Here is a 27,653-nt window from a genome sequence, read left to right on the forward strand (position 1 = left end):
CTGGGCAGAAAAACTAAACCTCTCCAGGGCAGCTGGGTACTGTCAACGTGTCATTCCTTGCTGTGAGAATTATCCACTACGACCACAGGCAGCATTCACTGAGCTTTGGGAGAACCTCAGCCATAGCAGTGAAACAAATCAGAGCACAATGGATAGGGAGAGAGAGCAGAGGAGAAACAGACGGGCTTACTGTGCTGTCTCAGGCTATGCCTAGACAGTGTCTTTAAACATGCTCGGAATAGGGCTTGTCGGAATAGCGCTCTATTTCAAAATAAGCATAGGATAGCGCAAAGGGTGTAGCTTATTTTGAGGTAAGCGTGCTGTGTAGACACACCCTCAAGGGCCTGAAATGTCTCAGCTCAAGTTGGCCAAACCTCTCCTGGTTGCTCCTGGATACACAGCCCTTTCTAAGGGAAGGTGATTATCTTAACTGCGAAAGAACCAGGACAAGCAGAGGGGTCCCAGGTTTGGGTTCTGCAGGCTGCGCAATGTGTTGCTGGGGGACCTAGACGGAAGGCCAACCTTGGTGAGTCATACAGATGGAGACTAGTACTGGTATGAGCTGGAGGATAGTGGGATCTTTTGTCTCCAAGAAGACACGGAGAGAGCGTATGTGGGTGAAGTGGAACTGCTGTCAGCCCTCTTATCCACAAGGTTTGTGCTGCAATGGGCTTGACATACAGGGAAGCTGAATTCCCATTTAACATGGCAAATCTTAGCCCAGAGTTGAGAAAAAAAAAGAACATTCCCAGTCCCTCACAAATTCTGGTCACTAAACCATGCAGTAGTGACTGGCCTGGGTCCCAGAGAAAGCTGGCCAAGAGTAAGGGGAAAACCCATCCTCTGGTGGTAAAGACCTTGCATGGAGGGCTGGAGAGATTGGACGCTCTGTGAGTGAACCTGATTCTTTATTGCACAGTATCCCTTGCAGGAAAACACCCCCCATTTTCAAGGGCAGAATGGCTGGTTTTTCTGGCCTTTTCTTCACCCTGTATACCAGGTGTAGTGCTACTGGGCAAAGTCACAACTCCTGGGTTTAAAGGGTTAATGGGAATGCTTTACAGCAAAGAACTTCCAAATGCATCTGATATACAGTCAAGCTTCCACTAGTAAGACTCCATACAAAAATCCACTGAGTGACTGAAATGGCTTGAAGGCTCCCTTACTATTCTACTTACAAATATTAGGATCCCTTTGGTCTCAGTCTCTTCCCATTACTCCCTGCCCCCTCCCCCGGCAAATAAATCATTGATCAGTGCCTACAGCCCCATTGTAGAAATTGTGGCCACACTGATGCTGGATTGGCTGTTTTTGTAGACATGACAGGATCTCATGCAACATAGAGAAAGGGAACTTCTAATGGTGTGAAATAAAAAAAGTCACAATACCAATCACACAGCTAGATCTTCAAGCTCACATTCATTTGAGGCTTCTCATGTGGTCTAAAAAAGGTCAAAAGATACATGATTTTTTTTGTTTTTTATACAGAAATCATATACACAAAACTTCAATCCGTACTTTATAACGAAAACCCCACTAATTTAAGGAAAGCATTTGTTGTGCAAAAGTCCCCCACCCCTGTGCACCTTCATCTACTGAGGATCTTTCTCTCTCTCTCTCTCACACACACACACACACACACATATACATATACACACACACACGGGTTCCTTCCAACAGCCACGCTGGTGAGAAAGAGTCCTCTCTATATACAGTGAATTAGAGAGAAGCTGGATACAGTGCTGGCAAGAGGCGTTGTTAGATCACTGCCTCTATCTGGAAGTGTCCATGTTCTCCTCCTTAAAGTTACTGCAGTGCTCTATAACTTTCCTATGAACAAAATAAGGACAAGGAGAAAAGGTTTAGTCCAAAGACTAGGAAAATAATGAAGTGGGCCACAAGCATAAGACACTGTCAGCTACATTTAAATGCAGTGTATGTATCAGGCAACCTATCCTGAGATAGGCATCAACCCAGTACCTGTGTTACACGTACACCTCCACAAAAAAAGCTGTAACTATCCACTTACAACCAATCCCTCCCAACATTAACACACACCCAGATCCACCTGTCAGTTGATCAGCCCATCCATTATTTACTGACCATCACACCCTCATCTCCCATTTCTGTCATCAACACATCTAATAATCTGCTCATCCAAACATCCATCATTCATCTGCTTTTCTGTCATCTCCTCTTGCACCCATCTGTCTACAATTGAGCGGTTCCTTGCTTGTACAAGGTCCTTCCTTGTTCCATTTACTTACTATGTTATTAATTTATTCATATACCATCTATTATTCTTCCACTGTCCCAGTCACTCATGCACCTTCTGACCCATACAAAATCCATCTACCCTATTATTCAATCTCCTACACGGTCTTGCATAAGCATCCCTGTCCACCCTTTATCATTCCTTCAGCTATTGGAAGTGATTGTCACCAGGCCGGCCAACAGGGTGGGAGAAAGGGGGCAACTGCCCAGAGATCTGGCAATTGAAAAGGGTCAACGGCTCCCAGCTACTACCACTGCTACTGTGGCAGCAGTGGTGGTCAGAGCTCAGGCATTACACTCCTGGTGGTGCTAAGGGGCCTATCCCTTCCACTCAAGGCCCCTCCTCTTCTGGGAGCATGGAGTTGCCCCTCCCACCTTGCCTAGGGGCCTGGCAATTCTGTTCCCCACATCTGACACCCATGCTTCTCTGGAAATGGGAGACAGGAGAGGGATCACGTGAGAATTACCTGTTGTGATCCCTCCCTCTGGGGCATCTGGTATTGGCCACTGTCGACAGATAGGATACTGGGCTACATGGACCTTTGGTCTGACCCCGAATGGCCATTCTTATGTTCAGTTCGAGTGCCACATTTCAGGAAAGATGTGGAAAAACGGGACAATGCCCAGAGAAGAGCAGCAAAATTATTAACGGTCTAGAAAACATGGCCTATGAGGGAAACCTGAAAGGATTGTGATGTTTAGTTTGAAAAAGAGATGACTGAGGGGACATGATAACAGCTTTCAAGTACTAAAAATATTGTTACAAGGTCGAGGGAAAAATTATTCTCCTCAACTTCTGATGATAGGACAAGAAGCAATGGGCTTAAGTTGCAGCAAGGGAGGTTTAGGTTGGACATTAGGAAAAACTTCCTGTCAGGGTAGTTAAGCACTAGAATAAATTGCCTAAAGAGGTTGTGGAATCTCCATCATTGGAGATTTTTAAGAGCAGGTTAGACAAACACCTGCCAGGGATGGTCAAGACAGGGCTTGGTCCTGCCATGAGTGCAGGAGACTGGACTTGATGACCTCTCAAAGTTCCTTCCAGTTTTATGATTCTATAATCATATTGAGAGGTATGGCAGTAATACCTTCAATTGAGAGGTATGGCAGTAATATTCATCTAAATACATTCCAGCAGTCCATCGATGCCTTACTTGTCCTATCCAATGAAGTCATTCACCCATTCAGATTTGTCTGTTCCACATTGATGAACATCTCTCAATTCACCTAAATCCTTCCCATCTTGTCTATCCAGCTAGAAATACTACTATTTGTGTTCTCTTCTCTCCATCCCTAATCACATAGTCACTGGCCTTTGTGTGGTACCCTTATTCTGATTCTTACATATAAACAATTCTAAATCAAGGTTTCATTTAATAGCTACTTATTGGTTTCCTACCGGGCCATTTCCTTGGTCTCCTGCCGTGCTGAAGCCATCTTAATCATGTCCTTCAGGAGAGGCATTCCACCTTCTTTGATCAGCAGGGGGCAGTACTTGTCAGCTGTAAAGAAGGGGAAACAGAACCCTGGGAATCTTCACTGCTACTGGGTCAATTCTCTACATCCTGCAGCCTGACTCTTCTCCCAAGGCAATGAACGCCAATCAAGGGGAGATAGGGATGCAGTGAGAAAATTGCTGGCTAGTAAGCCATAGGTTACAGGTTTCTCCTTCTAGTGGCTCAGCCTCTTAGGTGTATCCAATCTGTAGACATATCAGAGGTAGAAACCAATTCAGTGCTCAAGCTTGCTGGAGTGATAGAAGCTCCAGAATCTTGTTCTCATGCACTTAGTCTATGTTCCCTCTTAGTTCTGGCTACTCCCCTTGAACAGCTTTGACAACTTCAAGTAGTTTCCTTGGAGTTAGCCACGTATTCTGTATTAATCAATGGACCTCTGAAAATATTTTCTCTAGACTTTTCTGCACTCCTGCTATCTAACAGGCAGACTGTAGGGAGATTCATAGTGCCAACCTTTTCACTGCATTTACAATGTTCTTTACGGAAGTACTTACGGTAGACAGAAACAAGGTTATACAGAGCCCAGGTAGCCCAATGCTGGCTGACAGGTGAGATCCCTTGTGGAAGAAGTCGAAGGATTGGTTCAAATGACCTGTAAAAATATTAAAGGGGTAAAATTTAAAATCCCAAAAGCTGCTCTTTCAGCATCTTTTCCTGCTTTGGTACTGGAAGCTTTGCAGTCAAATCAAATGCATTACACAGCAGTAAAGCTCACTGGTATATCAGCTCCCAGTAGCAAAAAATTAGTCATAGTTTGGGGTGCTGGCACACTCAATCCCGGCTGTTTAATACCACCATGCGGCACTGAGAACCAGCCCTGCAGGACTGAATGGAGAAACTAATTTCTATCCTATTCCAGGCAAATGTCCTTATGAAAGCTGAAATTCAGCAGTACTGACCTCTCTGTAGATGCACTACACTTAATGTGCTACTCTGTCTACCCTAGGCTAAGGTACAGCTGAGAGGACTACTGATCAGTCATAAACAACGGCTGTGCCATTTGTTCTTGCAACAGTGAAATGCATCTACACTGCAAATCAGGTTTTGGAATCACCACTAGTACTGCATCCTCACCTGCAATTCATTCCGTCTGTTGCTGTACCAGGGGATTGTGGCATTCCAAAGTTCCTGACGCAGCTTTTAAAGTGGGACACAAATCACCGTAACACCTGAAGGGAATTTTGGGAGGCTTGTCTAAACATCCCCGAAGGCATGTTGAAGGCTGCATCAACCCATTTTGTGCAGGCAGGGACATTTACCCTGGCTGTACCTTTAATTAGGAATCCGAATTTAACCAACAGCAAGACACGGATTCCTTGGAGAAATGTTTTTAAGCAGCCTAAGACAGTAAGATTCTACGTTTTGTGCCCAAATCTCATTCCAGGACAGTTCTATTGTGTTCTCTCAAGAGAAACTAAGGATCCAGACTATTTTAGTTTTCTCCATATTCCATTTAGAAGTGTCGCAATTACCTGCGCACATAAAACCAATGGTTCCACTAATCTCCAAATGGAACTCAAGGGAAGCTGAAAAACCCCAGCTAAAAGAATGTGTCTGGATGGGAAATTTCTTCCTCATCCCAGGGAGAAGTTCCACAGTTGGTCACATCACCACCATGCTTGAGGTTACTCTTTGGGACGTTCCCCACTCCCGAAAATAAATGGGCCAAAATCCAACCTCACTCACCTGTAATTGATATTTCTTCTGGAGTTAATATCCCAGCTCTGGATGGCTGCCCACATCCTGTCTACTACTTCTTCTCGGCGCGGCTCACAGATCCCCCAAGCATCTGGGCCATCAAACATGATGTGGGAGAGAACTCCACATGCATTGTAAGATACCTCAATCCCATCTGCTTTGCTCTCCAACAGATTGCTACCAGGACAGAAGGTAAGATTTCAGAGGTGCCAGGATAGCCTTACTCAGCACATCAGGGACAAAAAACTTAGCATGCAAACAGTGCAGCCCCTATGAACTCTAACAAGATAAGTTATCTCCTAACTAGACTGGACACCTCAACCTATACAAAATAGCTTGACAAGCACTAGCTTCCCAAATTGGTTTTATGGATGATACTTTGTATTTAGATTGCAGCCACCATCTGAAAATTCCAAAACAGCACCAGTCCAACTATGTTTTTTTGTTTAGTTAAAAGGGAGGAGGGAACTGATGTATAAACATTAAATGACTGCCCTACATTACACAGTGACTCAGTGGCACTCAGGGGGTATGTCTACACTACCCCGCTAGTTCGAACTACCTAGTTCGTGCCCCGTGTAGCCGCGCTGCACGGGGTTCGAACCAGCGGGGTTTTAAAAATGGCGGCTCCCCGCTTATGCAAATGAAGCCCGGGAAATTCAAATCCCGGGCTTCATTTGCAAGTGCGGTATGCCTACATTACCCTCCTAGTTTGAACTAGGAGGGTAGTGTAGACATACCCTGGAAGAGTAGCCAGGTCTCAGTACATTGCTCTAGCCATTAGATCAGTGGTGGGCAACCTTGGTTCTATGTGTCACCTAGAAGACATTTTGCTTAGCATTGCCCACATGCAGGGTTGCCAGATTCTGCTAGTTTTTGTCTGCGTATTTTTTCCCTCCTGGAATTGCTAAAGTGACACACATAAAGCAAAGGCACATGAAATGGGGTGTGTGCTGACCAGACACAGCACTGACTGAGAAAGCCATGTGATCCCTCTGCATCCAATCAAAGAGCTGATACCATTAGAATCATAGAACCACAGAGCTGGAAGAGACCTCAGAAGGTCATCAAGTCCAGCTCCCTGCTCAAGGCAGGACCAATCCCAACTAAATCAACCCAGCCAGGGCTTTGTCAAGCCGAGACTTAAACACCTCTAGGGATGGAGATTCCACCACCTCCCTAAGTAACCCATTCCAGTGCTTCACCACCCTCCTAGTGAAATAGTTAATGGGCTTAAAGTGCAGCAGGGGAGGTTTAGATTGGACATTAGGAAAAAATTCCTAACTGTCAGGGTGGTCAAATATTGGAATAAATTGCCAAGGGAGGTGGTGGAATCTCCCTCTCTGGAGATATTTAAGAACAGGTTAGATAGACATCTGTCAGGGATGGTGTAGACGGAGTTTGGTCCTGCCTTGAGGGCGGGGGGCTGGACTCGATGACCTCTCGAGGTCCCTTCCAGTCCTATTATTCTATGATTCTAATATCCAACCTAGACCTTCCCCACTGTAACTTGAGACCATTGCTCCTTGTTCTGCAATCCAGAATACTGTGAACAGCCTCTCTCCGTCCTCTTTGGAACCTCCCTTCAGGAAGTTGAAGGCAGCTATCAAATCCCCCCTCACTCTTCTCTTCTGCAGACTAAACAAACTCAAATCCCTCAGTCTCTCCTCATAGGTCATGCGTTCCAGCCCCCTTATCATTTTGGTCACCCTCCACTGGACCCTCTCCAATGCGTCCACATCCTTTCTATAGTGGGGGGCCCAGAACTGTGCCATTCAATTGGAGCACCCCGCAAATTCTAGGGATGCAAGTGCAATTAGCAAAACTACCCTATCCTGGGACACTATCTTGGTTCCAACAATCTTGCAGCCCAGTGAGATGAAAGAGGGTCACTCATGCAGCCCCCTCACTAGCCTAGGTTGCCCCTCACTGCATTAGACCACACTGCTTATTGATCAGTGATGTACCAACCTGAACACACTGATGAACTGGGAGGTCATGAGCTGTGGGCGGAGCTCTTTCACCTCCGCCACATTTCCCAGAAGCCCCAACATGTTACGGTGCAGCTCCTGCTTCTCTGGGAACTCCTGAGGAAACAAGGAACATGTGTAAAACAAAAGTATGACCACTGTGGCTGTGCAGCAAAGCCAGGGAGGCAGACTGTCTCAACAGGCAGGGGTGCAGCTCTCCTCTTGGGGTGATGAGGTTTTTAGCATTCAAAACATGATAGGTGAGAGTGAACCAAATCTCTGCAAAGCAAGGGACAGTTCTTCACTGCTTGACATAGCTACTTTGCCCAGAGGGAAATGCATCTCCAGGCACAGGACATACAGTGGGAGAGAGTAAATAAGATAGAAGTGCACAGTTTCCTTGTGCTCTTAGGATGGATGGATGTGGAGGAGCAGAGCATGTATTGATTTTCTCTGCTTTCTCTTTTTGCTTCCAGCAGGGGTCTGACGAGCCAGGACTCAGTCACAACTGACATGGAGAGCCAGGGTTCCCAAAGTGTGATATGCACAACAGGGATGTAAATTCCCATTAAAAAAGTTAACTGGTTAAACGATACAATTTTAATCGTTTAACTGGTTAACCATGAAGGGCTAGTGCAGTACGGCTGGGGTCCTGAAGAGAGGGCTGCTCCAGGGAGGGGCCACGGTTGCTGGGGTCCTGCTGGTCAGCCCACTGCAGGCAGGAGGCTCCTCCAGTCCGGCCCTCTATGGGTGGGGCTGCTCCAGCCCAGCCAGCCTCATTGCACCATAGGCTGCTCCGGCCCAGCTGGCCCCACTGTGCTGTGGGCTGCCCCAGCTAGCTGGCTGCCCCATGCTGTGGGCAGGAGGTTGCTCCTGCTGGCCTGGCCTTCTGGTAACCAGTTGACTTTTTACATCCCTAATGAATACCTGGGGCCACAAGGGGAAGTTGTGTATGGTGAATTTTATTTATTAACTAGCACATTTACCTGGCATTGCTTGGGTCCGTAATTTGGGAATTCCATCAAGTGTATTTTGTTTCTTTCTCCCTATAAACTCTTTTAATTCACTGTTTTAACAAAAAAGGGCAATAGTTTATGGGATTTCCAATAACAGTTTCTTCTCCTTATCAAGAGCATTGATTTAGCCTTGCCAAAACAGAGCACTACTTCAAATTGCTCTGCTTTATCTCAGTTCTGTAAGGTTTATTGAGAAACAATCCTATTCCAGTTTCCTCCTATTTTTCTGACTCATCTTGGTTCAGTCTCTTTCAACGTTCACTCAGTTATGTCAATTTTGAGGACTGTACTTGCTTTGGTGAGTCTTATTTCTGTTTGGCTTTATGAGAAGCAATCCCATTCCAGGCTCATCCCCGTTTTCTTGGCACAACCAAACCCTGACCTTGCTTTAAGTTATGATCAGAGGAAGCTTTATACTAAATTTGGTGATCCTAGCTCTTACTGTTTAAAAGGAGTTTTTCATCAAATAGGCAGACAAACTCTCTAAAATATATAGTAGATTATTTTATTTACTGCATAATTGGCTACTCAGACAAAGCTTTAAAACTCTGTGGGAATTTATTATATAAAATAAGATAGTTGATTTACTTCAAGATGTACCAGTGAAAATAAAGATACACACAGACGCCCATCTCCAGTCACAACCAGCAAAGGTTCAATTGCCCAGCAACTTTTCAGTCTTCCTGAATTCAGAACTTAGGGTGTTTTGGGGTTTTTTTGGTTGTATATGTCACACTATATTTATATGTAACAGTGAAATAGGGACAGATAGCTAAAGGCAGGTAGTGTTAAGAAGAGCACACAACGTATCAGTGCTGAGAAGGGCAGGCGTACATGAGTAGCTGGTAGATCTGGAAGGGAGTAGGCAATAAGTAAAGTATGAGAACCTCTGGCGTAGAAGATACCGGACTGAACTTACTTTCAGGCACTCCAGGAAGAGTTTCATTCCGCTGTAGTTGAGAAACATCTCACAGTTATCGGGAGTTTCATCTGTGATATTCCACAGGGCACTCCAGGAGAACTCCATCACTTGATCACACTGTCAAGACAGAGGGAAGGAGATGGTAATACACAGTGGAGTGGAGAATGCGGCACTGACAACTACGGACAGGGCTCAGGTAATACAGGAGCCCAGTGCAAACTAATCAGAAGGATGGGAAAATGCTGTCACCTTGAAAGGGGCCAGTCTTTGTTCGATTCAGACCCACCAACACAAACACCGCCATTATCTAATTTGTTCAGAGGTGCCAACTCCCCACAAGCCTCCAGGCAGGGCCGGCTTTAGGCCAATTTGCCCAATTCCCCCCAGTTGTCCTCTCCACCTTGGGGCAGAGGGACTACAACTGGGGTGACTTTGCTTAGCGATTTTAAGAGGAAACACTTACTGTTTTATCCACCAGCTTCTTCTGAATAAGCTTTAGCATGGTCTGCAGGCAGAGGGACGGGAATGAGAAGTGGAAGAGCAGGTCAGGAATCACAGAAATTAAAATGGAGACTGTACATCAAACTCAGTCCTGACATAAGCTGGCGCAGCTCTCATTGAAGTAAATGGAAGTCATGTTTACTCATGGATTGGATTTGCTTCTATGTATCTGGAATCTGATGTGCAGAATGCAAATGTCCCTCCTATCCCTTCCAAAAGCAGTGTTATTTTCTGTGGTTCAGTGGAACTGTATAAACAACAATCCCACTCGTTCACACAGCAGAGTACAACAAATGACCTGTACCATTCAGGTAACAGCTCCCTGGTCTAAAGAGCTAAAGGCACAAGAGGGAAGATTTCAGTATAGTACAGCTCACTGAGAAGTAAATAGTCTGGTATGTGCTCTTTATAGTCTGATGAAAAAGATGGGTCCTCAGAAGTTAGACTTTAACAGGGAGGCTGTTGCAAACTCAAGGGGGAGCATGAAAGGAACCATGAAGTCAAGAGTGGGTAAAGGAAAGAAAGGGAAAATGGGAAATAGGAAACTAGAGAAGATGAAAGCAGAGGCATGGATAGCAGAGAACTTGAGCAGAGTCTTAATGGGGAGGATAAGGAGCTGGAATGTGTGGCAGGAGAGTTGATGCCAGAAAAAGATTTTGCTTATTTAAAAAAAAGGAGCAGAGAGCCTTCCTGTAGAAGAAACTCCCCAAACTGTGCACACACACCCACATGCACAATTTCTGGTCCAATAGTTGGACAATGTTGTCTGTCAAGTGAGACAAAGAAACGTGTTCACCCAATCTATGTAACTGAAGGTGTGAAGGGAGGTCTGACTCTTGTCACAATGGACTGAGCCCACTATCCATGCAGTAACCACAATGGAAAAGTTCTGCAGATTTTATTATCTCTAAATAGGCAGAGATCTTTTCCTCTCTCTGGAGAGTCAGGAGTCTCTCTCATCTGCTGGGCCATTTTGTATCCCAAAGAAGGGTTGTTAGTCAGACATGTCCAAATAAAAAGCCTCACATAGTTGCCAAGAGGATTATGCTAGTTGCAGAAACAACTTTTTTTTAATTGTTCTTTGGGTCAGTCTGCCTTCTATGGACAGAGACTGGCATGAAGAGGTTCTGAGGCTTACCCAAAGCCACACAGTAAATTTATAGCAGAGCCTAGATTAGAACTCAAAAGTCATGACTCCTGGCCTTGTGTTGAGATCATGCTGCCTCCCATGCCTGTAAATAGACGCAGCCTCTGACAGAACACCACCGAAGTAATTACTTCCCCTGCTGGCGTACTTTCAAGTGGCTCAGATTGAGAATGGTGGATTCCATGCTAGGACAGCACTGCTAAAACTCTACTTTTTCCTGACTGCAATACTTTTCTGTGACACTTGGGAGCTGGATTATTTACTCCACCTATTCCACAGATACTTCCAATGGAAGTCATGGAAAGGACTTTCTCATGGGATTAAAGCTTAGTCTGGGATAGGGATTAGCAGCCATCCTAAGACCATACCAACCATGACAAAACCCATCTTGCCCACAGCCTCCTTATGGTCATTGTCCACTTGGCAGACCAAGGCATTACAGAGGTGTACAGCGATGCGCTGGATGGACTCATCCTGCCGAGTTGGATTGAGGATGTTCAGCAGCAGCTCATTGACACGACGGTACTGGAATTCCAGCTCCTCTGGGATGCTGAAGTTACACAGTGTCAGACAGCAGTTCCGCTGCACCTACCGAGGGGGAAGCAGAACAAGCTGAGGGCTGGCTGACACAATGGATCCTCCTACTGTACATGTACAGTGGCCACACAGTGTTGTCCCTATCTTCACCTCAAAAGAAATACCACAAACACATGCAACATCCTCCAACGCAACAGTACACTGCACATCCAGCCTATGGCTCAATATGCTCAACATGCGCTCTGTCCATCTGCTCCCCTACCCCACCACAATGTGTATGCGCCACATGCAATCCAGAGCGAGTCACCTTCACTTGAAATACAAAGGCACCAATTACTACAGAACCACGTCACCATCACATGTACAAAGTAGGTCCCACATACAATTGCACCCACCCACCTATAAAGTGAATGCATAACCAAATATAGGCAACAGTTTCTCCAGGGCATGCCTTGATACACGTTCAATGAGCTCAAAGTGTCCGGAAGGTACAAAGTGCTGGAAATAGCCTGTTACTGGGAGAAAGGAAAGAGGGAGAACAGCAAGAGCACGGTAAAGGTTGACTGAGTTCTTACTGTCACTTCCTGGTAAGACTCCATGCCATTCAGCACCACCTGGATCACCTGACGTCGCAGCTTCACGCTCTGCTCCATCCGATACTCTGAATTTGTTAGGTAGAAAAGTGCTGCACTCCCAGTCACCTGGATGTTCTTATCGTACTTGTGACACTTGAGTGCTGTGATCACCAGCTACAAAGAAACACGGGAGCTTGTAGTGCCATTTAGTCCCAGCTGTGCCTCCATGTCACCGTTACCCCTACCCAGGTAAAGATCAATACAAGCATTCAAGGGACAAAGAGCCCAGGCACAGCTGGAAAAGGCTGCTCAATGAAGTCATAAGGCACCTCCTAAAATCACAGCCCCTATTTCCATTGTGCTACTTACTGAAACTTCCTCTTCAGGGGCCTGATGCAAAGCCCATTGAAGCCAAAAGAAATGGGGATCTTTCCATTGACTTTACTGGGCTTTGCATCAAGCCTTAAGCCACGGGAAAAGGTTTGATTTTTCTGCTGTAAAATCCCCCTCCCTCTTAATGTGACTGTGCTCAAGGGAGGTGAGCTCTGCCTGTGGGTGAGTGCCAGGGCATTCACCTGCAGTGCTCTCAGCAGCTGGTTGCAGCGCTCGATGCGGGCGATGTCAAAAAGAAGATTGATGGCTCGAGATGTGATTTCAGGCCGGTGTTCCGTGTACGCCTCAATTGCGTTCAGCACCTGCTCTTCGTTCTTGTCCCCACTCACCTGGCAGCAAGGAAGAAAAAAAATCATGTCGGGGAGGAAGAAACCAGGATAAGAGGGGGTTGGTCAAGAGAGAGGGTAGCAAGAGAATGAGAGATTTGCAGAAAAAGGAATCAGCAGGAGGGAGGCAGCTCAAATGGTGCATGAATTCTCTCAGCCCTTTTCTACCCTGCTGGCAGGATACATTCTGAGGAGACCCAAGTCATGAGAACCCAGGCGAGTTACCTCTCAGCCCAACTCTGCAGGAAGTGGTCCCTGCAGGGCAAGGTTGTATCTCTTTGCAGGGTTATGTTTGGATATTTCTTCCTAAGCCTCAGACACCCATTGTGGAGTGTCCGTTGAGCTACAAGCAGGGTGGGGAATGGCTGGGGTGTGTGTGCAGGGATGTGAACAAGTAACCGGTTAACCGGGAACCAGCAGCACAGTGCAAGATCATAGGCAGCTGGGCTGGAGCAGTCCCTGCCCATAGTGGCAGCTCCAGCCCAACCGTGGTGGGCGGAGCTGCAATGCCCCCTCATTCCTGTTTAATCACTTAACCAGTTAACGTTTAACCAGTTAACTATTTAAACGAGATTTTACGTCCCTGTTGTGTGAGTGTCTTTATGAAGCTCCTTTCTAAATGGCTGGTTTTTCCCCTCACAAACACTGCACAAAGCGTGGACCTTGCACCACTGCAGCATTCTTCCCTCAGGCGGACCCATAATTCACAAGGCACGTATCACTTCCACAGGGCCCGAGAGCTCTGATACGCTGGCCGAGTCTCTAACTTCCATCACACACTGTTTGAGACTATTCCCACAGGCACTTTACCTTGTAGGCTGGAATATGTGTCAGACGGCAAAGAGAGGTCTCAAAGAGGCCCAAGAACTGCAGCGGTCGTTTCAGATTCCTGAAGGGGGCAATGCTGCTCTTTGAGGGCTCAGTGCTGAAAAAAGAAGAGATCGTCCATGTCTGAGCTTTGTTTATTCATCTCCCTTCACCATAGAGAAAGTTACAAAGCTCTCAGCCTGCTTCCATTATATTGCACAACCAGCCAGAGCAGATGGGTCTAAATTCAGTCACAGCCCATCAAAATCCTGGTAAGGCTTTCTTTCAGACAATCGCATCTTTAAAGACAGTCACATCATACTCCTCACTGGGCCCTTTCATCGCAGATGATCCCTTCTGTTCTGCACAAGAAGTGAAGGTGTCCAACAAAAATGATGAGGGGGGACTCAAGCAGGGAGAATATAGTTACCCAAGTTCAGCTAGGAGCGCAGGGGTAAAACGGATTACTATAAAATGGGCCAGGGGATTTCTAATGATCAGAAATAGTCAGGAAGCCGATTTTCTCTCTCATCGGAAGGCTGCCATCAGCTTAACACCCCTCTCATTACAAAGAAGCACTGGGGTCAGCACTGCCTTAGAACACCATCGACAGTGACTGCTGCACAGACCTGCTGACGGGGGGAGGGGCAAGGGGCAGTTAACTGGGGGGAAGGTGGTTAGGGCTGGAGGGAAGGGGTCACACCACTCTCTGGGTGGGAAAGGGCTGGTTGCCCCATGGCCCTAACCCTCCCCCATGTCTTGCCACATATTCTATTAAATCCCAAATGCTGGTTGGGATTTTCAAAGGGGCCTGCAGAAGGCAGAGGCCCAGCTCTCACTGGGGGTGGTATTGACAAATCTCAATACATTTGAACCTCCACGCTTTGGATGTGCCTAATCCGGGAACACCTGTGGTACGAGGAGGAAGTAGCTCTGTGCACTGCCACTCTCCCTCCTCCCAATGCGGGAATGGTATTGCAGCAATGCGCTTCCTTGTGGCTTTTCCCTGCTACTCCCAAAGTTGCGGGAGGCGGTGCCTGGAGCAGCACAAGGCGTGGAACCATGTGTGCCCCAGGAGTGGGGTGCCAGGTAAGTGCCTTGCCCTCCTTCCTCTCATGCCCATTTCCTCCTGTGCCCTCCATCGCCCGGCAAAATCTTTAATCTGGCATATCCTGTTTCTCAGGGTTGCCAGATTAAAGAGGTTCAAGTGTATTAGCATTGTAACTCCAGCTCCCTAAAATACCCGCAGTCATTAGCAGAAGAATTTCTTCACTAACACTTCTTAAAACTGTTGTGCAGTGACGCTGATGCAGTAAGGCTGCTGTGCTCCACCCCTGAAGTCCCTGGATATCAGTAGTGGAGGAGGGTTTTAGAGTACAGTCTGTGGAGAGCTCTGTGATCCTGTAGGAGGGAAGCGGATAATATCTAAACTATTTTTACAGCTGTCAGTAAGTGGGAAATGCGTACGGCAAAAGACAGCTGCAAAGCCCATATGGATGTGACTGACTGCCAAGCAGGACCAATTAATTATTCTTCTGAAGCTCTCATCCATGGTGATCAATTCCACTTGGGGAGAGGCTTTACAATCACTAGAAATTGGTGACAAATCTCTTTTCTTTTTATTAATAGTTCTAAAGAATTCTAAAGCCCAAGAGAGAGATTTGTCCTTCCTGCAGCTTTCAATAAAATCTCCCCTCCCCCAGTTCCACAGTGATGGCCCTCCCTGCCTGGCCTTCTAGCCTTACCTTGCCTGACCCACTTTCTCCTCAATGCTCGAAATGGTGCAGTTCTCCAGCATGGTGTGCCCTGAGATATCCAGTGAGGAGAGGTTTACCAGGTTATCCACAAACAGGCTCAGCACCCGCCGGGTCAACTTGAATTTGTAATAGCTGGACAGACGGTCTCGGGAAATATCCAAGTGCCTGGAAATGACAGCAAGTATCTCAGTCTGGAGAGCATCCATCCAGGCCAAACCCAGCCCTGCAGAGACCACGCACAAGCATGGCTGTTGATGTTTCAACACACCGGGATGTGACTCTGTGGAACTATCAGCAGGATGGACTCCTGCGTATAACCTAAGTGCATTGCAGGACCCTTGGATTCTACAGCTCTTAGTGGGGGCCTGTCCAGAATGGAGTATAAAGAATTACTCAGCTAAATGACCAGAATGGCAACTACCGTAGGCTGAGCAACCTACCTTCCCAGTCTTCATCACAACCAGGCATCTGATTATGTCTCTAACCATGGAACTGGCTATATATCTTCTACCTGGGGATCAAATTGCACCGGAAGAACTTCTCATCCCCAGAAGGACTTGTTACCTCTTCTCCCAAAATTAACTACACAAGCTCTCCTAATCCTGCCTTTTCAGACTGAACATTGTATCCATGATACTGTACAGCAGCAGTTCTCAAACTATGGGCTGGGACCCAAAAATGGGCAATGATCCCATTTTAATGGGCTCCTAGGACTGGCTTAGACTTACTGGAGCCTGGGGTTGAAGCCAAAGAGCTTCACCCTTTGGCAGTGGGGCTCAGGTTACAGACTCCCTGCCTGGAGCTGAAGCTCTTGGGCTTCAGCTTTGGCTCCTCGACTCACAACAGAGGGGCTCAGACTTTTGGTCCCCTCTCTAGAGGTCATGTAGTAATTTTTGGTATCGGAAGGGGGTCAAGGTGCAATGAAGTCTGAGAACCTCTGCTGTACTTACTCATCTTTGTAACACCAGCACCACTGCCTGGGAGTTTTATGTTTGATGTTATATGAAAAACATAAAATTAAATTAATAAACCACGTAATAAATAATATACTTCATCAGTACAACTGCCTACCCATAGGAGACATGTGGTAGCTCTGGTGCCCCCATAGGAGACACAAAAAGAGCACGAATGGGCTGCACAAGACTCACAGGTTTGAATTTTCTAAATGTGACTTAAGTGCTTCTTATCTGTGAGCCAGGCTTAAACGCTGGCCTTTCTCATTCGACAAGCAACCTGTGGGAGTCAGTTTTGGTTTCACACGGCAATTACTGCTGTGATACCAGCATCCAAGTGTACCAACACGCCAGGAGTAATTTTGCCTGAGGATCAGCTATAAAAGTAGGGAGCCTCCTTGGCATGCTTGATCTTGCTGTCCTCACACAGAAAAATCCTCTACTGGCTTCAGCCAGGGCTTTAGGCTGCAGAGGGAGTAAAAGATCAAGCACCCTTGAGAGAAAGCTCAGTTCCTCTACCACCACAGCCTAAGACCTGGGATAAAGAAAATGCTCTCAGAAAATCACCCTAGGGGCTTAATCCTGAGCACCTTTGAGCACCTGTAAGACCTAGAGGAGGAAGAAAAATGTGTTAGCTGACCTGAGCTTGCGGAGCTGTGCGATCACTTGGATGTGCTCCTCTGAAAGGTCCATGTTGTAAAGCACTAAGGAAACCAGACTGTCTTTCCACTGGGTCAGAAATGCCACATCATTGAGCTGGATGCCGGAGAGATCCAGGGCAGTGAGGGAGGCCAAAGGTCGAAGCAATGTCTCCACATTCACCCCTTCAGTCATACGGCCCAGGTTCAGGAAACGCAGCCGGCTGAAGCCCTCAAAGGTAAAGTCCTTGACCAAGACCTGACGAGTGGGATTCACTAAGCAGTCATCTTCACAGCCTCCTGGATTCTCTTCCTCATAGAAGATGTTACTGCAGCCAAAGAGGCTAAGAGAAACTAGAGTGTGGCTGAAGCTCAGTAAAGTCTGCAGGCTCTTAGCTGTCAGCTTCTCACAGTTAGTCAGGTACAGCTCAACAAGGTCCTGGAAGGAAGGAAGCCAATATATTAGAATGACTTCACTGTCAGTGTTCCTACCCTGGTCCCTATAGCAACTACTGCTGGCAGAAGCCAGGTTTGGAGTCCTCAGCTCTCACATGGCCAGTGTTTCCACACCATTCCATACAGTGGCTCCTATTGGGAGCAGCTAGGACTGGAATACTCTGAGCTCCCATATAGTGGTCCCACTCCATTCCCTAAAGCAACACCTGCAGGGAAAAGCTGAGGATAAAGATGTCTCAAGTTCTCCCACAGCTAGGATTCTGATAAAGCAGGTAATATGCACAAGTAATCTGTGGTTCTCCCTGAGAGCCGTGAAGGCTTTCTGCTGTGGGCTGCTTCAGAGTGACAGCTAGGAAGATGTAAATGCAATACTACCTGCTTTCTAATGGCTTCTAGGTCCTGGTCCTGTACTATGTCCTCCCGCAAATGGATTCGGGCTAGCCTGGTGCTCCGAGGATCTGAGAACAGGGTGAAGAAGCTCTCGTGGGGTTCAAAGATGCTGTCTGCATTCACCAGCTCCACATACCTACGTGATAAGTAATAGGGTTAGCTCATCAGTGGGATTTATATGGGCACGCCTGGTGGGATTTTCCATCACAGCTACAGCCAAGCGAAAACATGTGTATGTGAAAGACTCTCCCTCTGGTCTCCCGGGACAGCCCATGGGTGGCCTATCCAGGAAATGTCCCCTGACAATGGGCGCATTCCTTGGACAGGGCTGGGGCGATGATGGAGTCTGTTATTGTGGCCCTCTATTCTGTAGTGCAGCACAGTGGTGCGTAAAGCCAATGGAGAGTCAGGCCCAGGACTAAGACCTCAGTGATATAACAATCACACTTGCATCTGAACATTTTCTCTCTTAATATTGTTACAAGTAACACCCAAGATCCTTGGAACTGAACCCCTCCCACCCCAAATTAAGTATTTTTCTTTATTCCCCACCTCCCAGATTTGAACTTGTCAAGGTAAAAAACCATTTTTCTCTTCTTTTTCCCCCTACAGTGCTCAGCTTTCCCAGCCTGTAAGGGCACATCCCGACTAGCTCTCCAGTCAATCCTAGAGCTTCCCAGGAAAAATAAGCGAAGCCAAAACAACACTTCGAATATAAGAATCAAACAGAAATAAGTATAAAGTGTATGCGTCCCTCCCCTAGAGTCCTGGCTTCTCCCGTCAGCTGCCAACGGACAGCAGCACCCACACGTACTCGTTGACGAGCTTGTCACAGATCTCACTCGGCAGGAAGACATCAGGGTGAAGCCGGAGGGTCTCATTGTCCAGTAGGTAGCAGAGCGTCCCCTCCAGGTTATGGAGGCAGTAATCTGTGCATAGTATCATCAGCGACTCTGGGCTGTCAGATGCCATCTTGAGGGTACAAGCGTAGTAAGGAGGGGGAGCAGGGAACTGTGGCAGATGGAATCTTTTCAATTCAATGGACCCCTGCCCCCCAGCCTGTGGAGAATCCTTGCTGGATTTACAGGGACATCAGGACATCTGCAGGCAGATGAAAGACACACAATTAGATAAAAGAAAAGTACATTGGAAAGTACCCTGAAAATCTGCGCGTGCCTACGGGGACACTGATACCTAGGTTCATGGGTCATTCACCTGTTGATGGCCAAAGAGAAGTACAGGTGTTTGACCATTACACAAAAAATGTCCTTAACCTCTCAAAGCATCAGTTCCCCCGCCTCTACCAGTAAAATGGGAATAATACTCCCCAAGTTTCCATGATGCTAAAGGTTAATTAGTTAATTGGAGCCATGTTCATTAATTCGACTGAATACTAGAAAAAAGATTCCAAGCTGTGAGCTGCATATGTCTGAGAATGAGCCTGTCAGAGGGAAGTAGGGGAAACCACACTGCTTGGGTTACGTAACTAGACAAAGAAGATCACTAGAAAATATACTCTTGTGCACGATCCAGCATGCAGACTTGATGGGACTTAGCAGCTTGCCACCATCTCTAACATCTAGGACTCTACTTAATTGAATTTCAGGTAAACCACTTTGCTTTGCTTTGTTTAAATTGAACCTTCCCCTAGAGTGTTGAAAGCCCCAAACCCACAGCATCATATTAGCACCCCTGAAGCAGGATATGAAACTGAGTAGAGACCAAAAGGCAACTAACTGGTCTACTTTTACTTTCCAAGCTGTGTGAAATGCAGAGTGTACCTAAGAGAGAAAGATCAGTCTTTCTAACTTCCCTCCATTTTAATCCTCTGAAGTCTTGTCAATAACAAAAGCACATTCCTGCAACTCCTCTCTGATGGACAGACTCCTATGCACAAAATCCTAATGAAGCCAAGTGAACCCCTGCAAAGTCAATGGGACTCTGTGTAGGCACAGAGGTCTGCCTGCACTGATCCAGTTACAAGAATGAGGCAGTGACATTATTTTTATTCTAACAAAGGCTCTGATCCAGTAGTCATGTACACACATGAATAATGTTACTCATGAGTAGTCCCATGTGTAAGCATTTGCAGGATTTACAGAGGAGCTGGGACTTTAAAGCTAACTCATAAAAGCAAATGGTCTGGGGCTTTTGTTGGATGGATAAAAACGGTTAGAAATGTTCTGAGTGCTTTCGCTGTTTGATTTTCACCTGAGAAATATCAGAAATGGAAAGTCTGGTCATCTCTGGTGTTGCAGAAGAACTTCTTGGGCATCTCAGAAATGTTTATCCCATATTACTTGAAGGAGGCAAGTAAAGGCATATCTTCCCTGCAGGGCAAAAGTCAAATTAAGATACGCAACTTCAGCTACGTCAATTGCGTAGGTGAAGTCGAAATAGCTTAATTTGGCTTTTGGCGCTGTCTGCACAGTAGAAAGTCGAAGGAAGAGAACTTGTCCTTCAACGTTCTTACTCCTTGTGAAATGAGGGTTACAGAAGTTGGAGTAAGAAGTCCTCCAGCTCAACATTATTTCAAAACAACAGATTGTTGTGTAGATGTGCACTTTGTTATTTTGAAATAACGTCAGTTATTCCGAAACAATGCTGCTGTATAGATGTACCCCGAGAGAGTGCAAGTGAGAGCAAATCTTTAAACAGAGACATATTTCTCTGAAATGTTCATTAGCCATAAAGGTAAGTGTCCCAGAAGGTCACCCTCTCCCAACTATCCAGTTGCTTGCTTCCTTCACAGTCTTCCTGTGACCAGGGAGGAGTGCTGCTGACTGATAAGGCATAATTTCAGACCACACCTTTCATCACAAGTTCTCAAAGCACTTTATAATCAGGAATTAACATTTACCACCAGCACCCTGGGAAATGGAATGATTCTCCCATTTCTATAGATGGGTAGGAAAATGGAGCTGAAGAGAGCTGAAGCGATTCACCCAAAGTTATGCAGTCAATCTATGGCACAGCTGGGAATAGAGCTCACAAATCCCAGCCCTATACTTCAAATGCAAGGCTATCACCTAGAGCCTCCCCAAATAATTACTGACAGCTGGGGTCCAGAGTTAACTGAGCCTCCTCCCCCACAAAAGTAACTGTGCAATTATGATCATAGCATTACCAACAAATTTAAAGCCATGCTCCCTCTCTCCATTCTTACCTCTGCTGAGCAGCTGTTGCTCTGGAAGGTGTTACAAAATGTCTTTAACTAACAATAAAAACAACAAGGAGTCCTGTGGCACTTTAAGGTACGTCTACATAGCAACATTATTTCAAAATAGCTAGTGTTATTTTGAAATAACTTAGTCTACATAGCAGGCAATTATTTTGAAATAATGTTGAAATACTGTCAAGCTGGAGGACTTCTTACTCCAACTTCTGAAAGAGTGCTCTATTTCAAAATAAGCTATGCTACTGATGTACCTCAATTTGTGTAGCTTATTTAAAGTTAAGTCCTGGTGTGTAGACGCACCTTTAGAGACTAACAAATGTATTGGGGCATTAGCTTTTGTGAGTAAAACCCTCTTCATCAGCTGAATTGGAATGGAAGTGACAGAGGCTGGGGTACGTATACAAGTACATAACTATAAAAAAGAAGTTGCTTATCAAGTGTAAGACCAGTGTTAATGAGGCCACATCCACCCTGACCTGAGTAGCCTCATTAACACTGGTCCTATACTTGATAAGCAACTTCTCCTTTGTTGTTGTTGTACAGGCAGTCCCCGGGTTACATGGATCCGACTTACATCGGATCCCTACTTACAAACGGGGTGAGGCAACCCCGCACTAGCTGCTTCCCCCCAGCAGACCAGGGAGACGCGGAGCAGCTTTTCTCAGCAGACACCTCAGCTTGAGAATAAAGGACTGAGGGAAGTGAGGTGTGGGAGAATAAAACTGAGCTCTGGAGAAATGTTTGGCTAGAGTTTCCCCTACAATATGTACCAGTTCCAACTTACATACAAATTCAACTTAAGAACAAACCTACAGTCCCTATCTTGTACGTAACCCGGGGACTGCCTGTACTTATAAATGTACCCCTGCCTCTGTAACTTACTCTTCAATTCATCTGATTAAGTGGGTTTTACCTAAGAAAGCTTATGCCCTAATATACTGCTAATCTCTAAGGTGTCACAGGACTCCTTGTTATTTTTGCAGATACAGACTAATGCAGCTACTCCTCTGAGACTTTTAACTAACAGTCTTTGCTCTTCATCATGGGATTCCACAGAACAATTTACTCAATGCAGAAGGACAAAACAGCAAACATATTGACTCAGTCTCTCTGCTCATTCCTCCTCTCTTGAGGAGCCATTCCTTAAAATGTTCCTATTTTCCTCAGCATTACTATATCATAACTATCCCCAACTGGTTATCACAGGATTCTTCACTATAGCTACTGCCCTAGAGGGAAGAAAGTACCAGTCAGATGGATCAGGCAGGTAGATCAGTTAGAAAATCACCTCCCCTCAGAAGCTCTAGCCAATTAGCCTTCTGCTTTGGCTATGACTTCAGGGATGAGGTAACCGCTCAGATTCAGGCACTGAATGGTCCCTGTGGGAGACAGGAGCACAGCTGTGGCTTAGCCTTCTTATCAGCCCAGGCTCTCTTTGCTTTGGACAGATTTCTGTGCAACCTAGGGGGCAGCATGAATTGCAAATTAAAACACCATTCTTCTCTGTGTCTCATTAATTCTCCTTTAGAGAATGCACTTCAGTGCCAGGAACAAGAGCCAACCAAGTAATTAACCCAACATGGAAAACAACCACTCAAGAAAAAAGGCAGAGATCAGCAGATCTGCTCTTTGTTTTGAAACAGCCATCCAGCAAGCCTAACCCTAGTTTCCACAGTAGCCTCTTTGAAACAAATCTAGGATATAAATGGGTACAACTCCACTGACTTCAGGAAGAGCTGAAACTATGGCTGAATTTGGCTCCTGTATTCTGGGATCTGCTTGTATCTGATTCTCATCATCAGTTGAGGTGAAGTGGTTTGTGTCTTCTCCCTTCTGTGAACACCCCTGAAAATAAAATAACCAGGTATTGGGAAAAACCTCCTTCCCAAATTTCAAACACAAAACTCCCATCTTATCCTACTGCATTCTGACACAGAAGCCATTTAAGTAAGTGGGACTGTCTGCTATCTAGGACCCAGGCTGCAGAAAAGTTTCAGAACAAGACAGTTACAAATGGGCTTTACAGAAAGAAAATTAAACCCAGCAATCAAAAATCTTATATAGGATCTTGTTAATTCAGAGGATGGAAACAGGAGATGGAACCTTTCACTTCTAGTGATGGCCTTGTAAGTCACACAATTCTATTCTGAGTCATGTTGGTAGCCACTGAATGTCATTAACACCCAATGGCTGCTTGATGACTCCAATACCTGGTGATAGGCCCATTATAAGGAGCTAAAGGGATGAAAAATGAGTTTCAGTCCAGTTCACACAGGACATGGAATGTGTCATTCTATATGTTTGCATATCATTTAGTGCAATAGGGTACCAATCCTGATTAGCACTGTTCGATGCTATTGCAATGTAATCAGATTACTATAATATTCCTAGAAATTGGGTGCAGAAATGATCTGTGCTTTAATCCGTTAGCTCCCAAGAATGACCAGTATTCCCATACGCAAAAGGCACCCTAGTCTAATCTAGGGAGAAGGGATTAAACTGCCGAAGTAAAGCATCACTACAGAACACTCCCCATTATTTATGTGTATTATAGTGCCCAGAAGCTTCAACTGAGATTTGCGCCCCATTGTGCTGGACACAGTAAAACACAAATATCCTGCCCTGAAGTTCCTAATTAGGAAAACAAGGCAACAGGGGTAGGGAAAAAGTGGGTCTGTGATGGAACATAATGTTGCATACATTTGGATGCAAGTACCATATTTTTAAGCAAATCAGAGATACTGTCTAGCTATTTTTATAAGGCAGAGGCTCTTCTAGACTACTGGGTTGGCTGACTGGCTAGTTGTCTTCCTGGATATCGGATTGCTTTTCATGGTTTCCAAGATGTGTGTGAAGGGTCAAGGATATGTGTGCAGAAGGTGTATGGTGGGAGGATCCAAACAATGAGGCACACAGTGACCGGAGATCACAATAACCACAGCTGCACTACTTGAGTACTGACTCCCCACCCTGCCAGAACCCCTTCCAGTGTACAAGAGGGTAAATCTAAAGGGACAGATGTATTTTAAACAAACTTGTTATCCAATGTGCCCCAAATTGGCTAAAGCCATCAGCCCCATCCAAGACAACTAGTGGCAGTACACCAGCCTCTTAGCATTCATTGAAATGAAGGAAACTATGAGACACCGCATTCCTCCACCCCTGGCCTTCCAGATCCAAACATATTCTTCTGTGGGGACTGCTCCTCTGAGATACATCCACATTCTCAAAACATTCCCAGCTTCACCCACTTGCGAGGCCTGATGCTGCTGTTCTCACACTTAGGAATGCCTGTGCTAGATTTTGTATCTTGGACTTCAGATCAATCCCCTCTCCTACTACATGCTCTCTTCATCCTGGTGCTGGAGGCTAGTCCAGGTTCATTGTGGCTCAGTGCCACGGTGCATAACCTTTATACCTGCTGCTACAAAGATGATTAGCAAGGCTGATTAACAAAGAAAGCATAACAAATATCAGATCACAATGGAATATTTTAAAATAACAAATTGAATGTAAATCCAGAGCTCAACATATCTTGCATTCTAAAGGAAAACTGCATTGCTAATTTATATTGCATTACATGACACTTCACGGTTCCAAATCACTAAACAAATACTAACTAATCATCCATCCCATCTGATGCAGGAGATATCATCAAACCTATTTTACATATAGGGAAAATGTGGCCCAGAGTGGTTCAAATATTCATAATATGAAAGGTTTCAGAGAGGGAGCTGTGTTCATTTGTTTCAGCAAAAACAACAAGAAGTCCGGTGGCACTTTAAAGACTAGCGAATTTATTAGTGTATTAGAACACAAGCTTTCATGAACTATAACTCACTTCATCAGATGCTGAAGAAGAAAGAAAGAAAGAAAAAGGATACAAAGAAGCAAAGAAGGCAGTGTGACATTAGTGCTAATTAAATCAGGGAGGATGTGGCTCATCTCCAACAGTGATGAGAAAGTGAGCGTACCAGGCACTTCTACCATATATCTAACCTAGTGACACCATCACAAGACCTAACCACATCAGCTATACCATCAAAGACTCATTCCCATGCACATCTATTAATGTAATATATGCCATCATGTGCCAACAATGCCCCTCCGCCATGTATATCAGACAAACTGTCTCTACGCAAAAGAATGGACACAAATCAGACATTAAAAATGTCAACATTCAAAAACCCGTGGAGGAGCACTTTAACCTCCCTGGGCACACAGTTCTGGACTTGCAAGTTGCCATTCTCAGGCAAAAAAACTTTGCAAGTGCAAACTGCAGAGCTGGATTCAGTTGCAAATCTGACACCCTAAACCAAGGTTTAAGTAGACACCTAGCATTCCAATAGGTACTTTCCCAGACAGGTCTGAAGAAGTAGGTTGTGCCCACGAAAGCTCATGCTACCATCTACATGTTTTCTTAGTCTTTAAGGTGCTACTAGACTATTTGTTGCTTTCTAAGTTTTTCCTTTTCATCACTGCTGGAGATGAGCCATATCCACTCTGATTTAATTAGCACTAATGTCACACTGCCTTCTAGCTCACAAAAGCTTATGCCCTAATACCCTTATAAATTCATTAGTCTTTAAAGTGCCACCAGACTCCTCATTAGGGATGTCAATATGTGGTCGACTAAATGATTAACTGAGAAGCCTAGGCTTATCAGTTAATTATGTTGACTACACTGCATTCCTCCCCTTGCTGCCTGCCCCCCACCCACTGTCTCCCATAGAGGTAGCAGCACAGGGGGGAGGGGCAGGTGGTAGCCAGCACATGTGGGGAGTCAGTTTTTAAGCCAGCTCTCCACATGTCCCAGCTCTGTAGAGGCACCTGCCCCTCCCTTGCTGCCTCCCACAGAGGCAGTGGTGGGAGGGGGCAGCAGGAGATAGCATGTGTGGGGACCTGGATTTTAAGCTGGCCCACCGTATATGCCAGCTTCTATGGAGCTGCCTCCCTACCTCCCCCTACCTCCCACATCAGGCGTCGATGCTCAGGGGGAGCCGGCTTAAAAGTCGGCTTCGCCACCTCCCCTTGCCATGCTGCTACCTCTGACACAGAGGCAGCAGTGCAGGGTGGGGGAAGGGCAGGTGGGAAGCCACTTTCAAGCCGGCTCCCTCTGAGCATCAACTCCCATCTGCCCCTCCCCACATGGTGCCTCTACACAAATACAAAATGCAGGACAATGTAGCACTTTAAAGACTAACAAGATGGTTTATTAGATGATGAGCTTTCGTGGGCCAGACCCACTTCCTCAGATCAAAAAGCTCATCATCTAATAAACCATCTTGTTAGTCTTTAAAGTGCTACATTGTCCTGCATTTTGCTTCAGCTACCCCAGACTAACACGGCTACATTTCTATCACTATTCTACACAAATACCTGAGAGTTAACATCCCTACTCCCCATAATATCAAAGCTGTTAACATCCCTACTCCCCATAATATCAAAGCTATGCGGAGAATTAAGGAATTCTTTGGTGCTCATCCTTTGCTCAGAATACAGCAAATATAATAAATCAGATAGATTATAAACAGGGAGCAGATGCCATTTGTATATAACTATGCTGCAGATACACCTTTGAAAGTTAAAATACAGTACAAAGTTCTTGCTGCTATTCATAAATGTCACTCACCCCATAAAACATCTCCAGAACAGCCTCACTTAAGATTCACATTAACACTGTGCTTCATCAGATGGCAATGACCTCCAAAGATATTTTGAGCTGTTTCACCAGCTTGCAGAATGATCCCTAGCAAAATCAGGTCTCTCTCTGTCCCTTGGGAGGAAGAGGCAGGGTAAAACTCTCTGCTACGGAAGAGCTGCTGTGCTTGTTTCCAATCTGTTTCAAAGGTCACCCCATAAAACAGCTTCCCAGGAGCCACCACCCTTTTACAGGATCTCCCTGCAGGACATTGTACTACAACACGTATCATGACTCATTAATGACACAGATCTACAAGTGCCCCAAGGCATTTGGGGGCTGCCCTTCAAGACGTGCAGAGGTGCCAGGAAAATCGGATCTATCGCTTAAGTGCAGAGATCATGGATTCTCATCTGACATGTGTCACTCCTAGCAAAGGAGGAATCTTTGCTCACTCCCTCCAGTGGGTAGGGGACCGATCACCCCTCTCTTAGGGGTCACCCAGGGTGCGGGATCATGTCTCCCGAGGGGGGACCCGGAGGTTACAATTCTCCCTCCCGCGTCCCCCATGGGCGGCTGGTCTGGTCTCCTGCCCGGGCAGGGGGTGAGTGTGACAGGTCCCGTCCCTCGCCCCGGGCAGTGGGTGGATCCTGAATCTCTGACCCGCGGCAGCCTGGGGATTGGGTCCCCGCAGTGGGCGGGTCCGGGAGGGGATCGGGTCTCTCTGGGGGCCGGGTACCACTGCCGGCCCCGCACGCGCTTAGCTCCGATCTCCCAGGCACCCACCTGGACCGAGGCCCCGGCCCGGCTCCCTGGGTAGAGGGGATCCAGGTTCGTTCCGGTTCCGGTCCCCGGGGTCGGGGGTCTGTGTCCTCCTCAGGGTCCGTTCCCGCCCCCCTCCCCCCGCAACAGCCTCCGCTGTCAACAAATTCACCCGTCACTTCCGCCAGCCGAAGA

The 27,653-nt window shown here is 46.1% G+C and overlaps 1 protein-coding gene across 2 annotated transcripts; it reads right to left on the reverse strand.

Moving 5' to 3' along the window:
* Positions 1-1,400: 1,400 nt before the first annotated feature.
* Positions 1,401-27,653, reverse strand: ZER1 (zyg-11 related cell cycle regulator). 2 transcript variants are annotated; one of them, XM_006119043.4, is made up of 17 exons: positions 27,483-27,653; positions 26,688-26,831; positions 18,692-18,978; positions 17,863-18,013; positions 17,034-17,470; positions 15,429-15,605; positions 13,687-13,801; positions 12,733-12,879; positions 12,158-12,331; positions 11,418-11,633; positions 9,861-9,902; positions 9,395-9,514; positions 7,461-7,576; positions 5,478-5,666; positions 4,286-4,383; positions 3,674-3,776; positions 1,401-1,830 (listed from the first exon to the last, which is right to left on the reverse strand). In XM_006119043.4, exons 3-17 carry the CDS (start codon positions 18,847-18,849, stop codon positions 1,773-1,775), a joined length of 2,301 nt encoding a protein of 766 aa, XP_006119105.1. In that variant the 5' UTR covers positions 18,850-18,978; positions 26,688-26,831; positions 27,483-27,653; the 3' UTR covers positions 1,401-1,772. The 2 variants fall into 2 exon arrangements, with proteins under 2 accessions (XP_006119105.1, XP_006119107.1); XM_006119045.4 differs by lacking the exon at positions 26,688-26,831.

The sequence above is a fragment of the Pelodiscus sinensis genome, chromosome 22 (assembly GCF_049634645.1).
Source record: "Pelodiscus sinensis isolate JC-2024 chromosome 22, ASM4963464v1, whole genome shotgun sequence".
In the NCBI taxonomy this organism is placed as follows: Eukaryota; Metazoa; Chordata; order Testudines; family Trionychidae; genus Pelodiscus; species Pelodiscus sinensis.

Coding starts and splice junctions, on each gene's coding strand:
- ZER1 (XM_006119045.4), bottom strand. CDS start 18,849: ATGGCATCTGACAGCCCAGAGTCGCTGATGATACTATGCACAGATTAC. Junction 17,471..17,862: donor TAGAAGCCATTAGAAAGCAG/GTAGTATTGCAT, acceptor CCTTCCTTCCAG/GACCTTGTTGAGCTGTACCT. Junction 4,384..5,477: donor AGAAGAAATATCAATTACAG/GTGAGTGAGGTT, acceptor ATATTTTTACAG/GTCATTTGAACCAATCCTTC.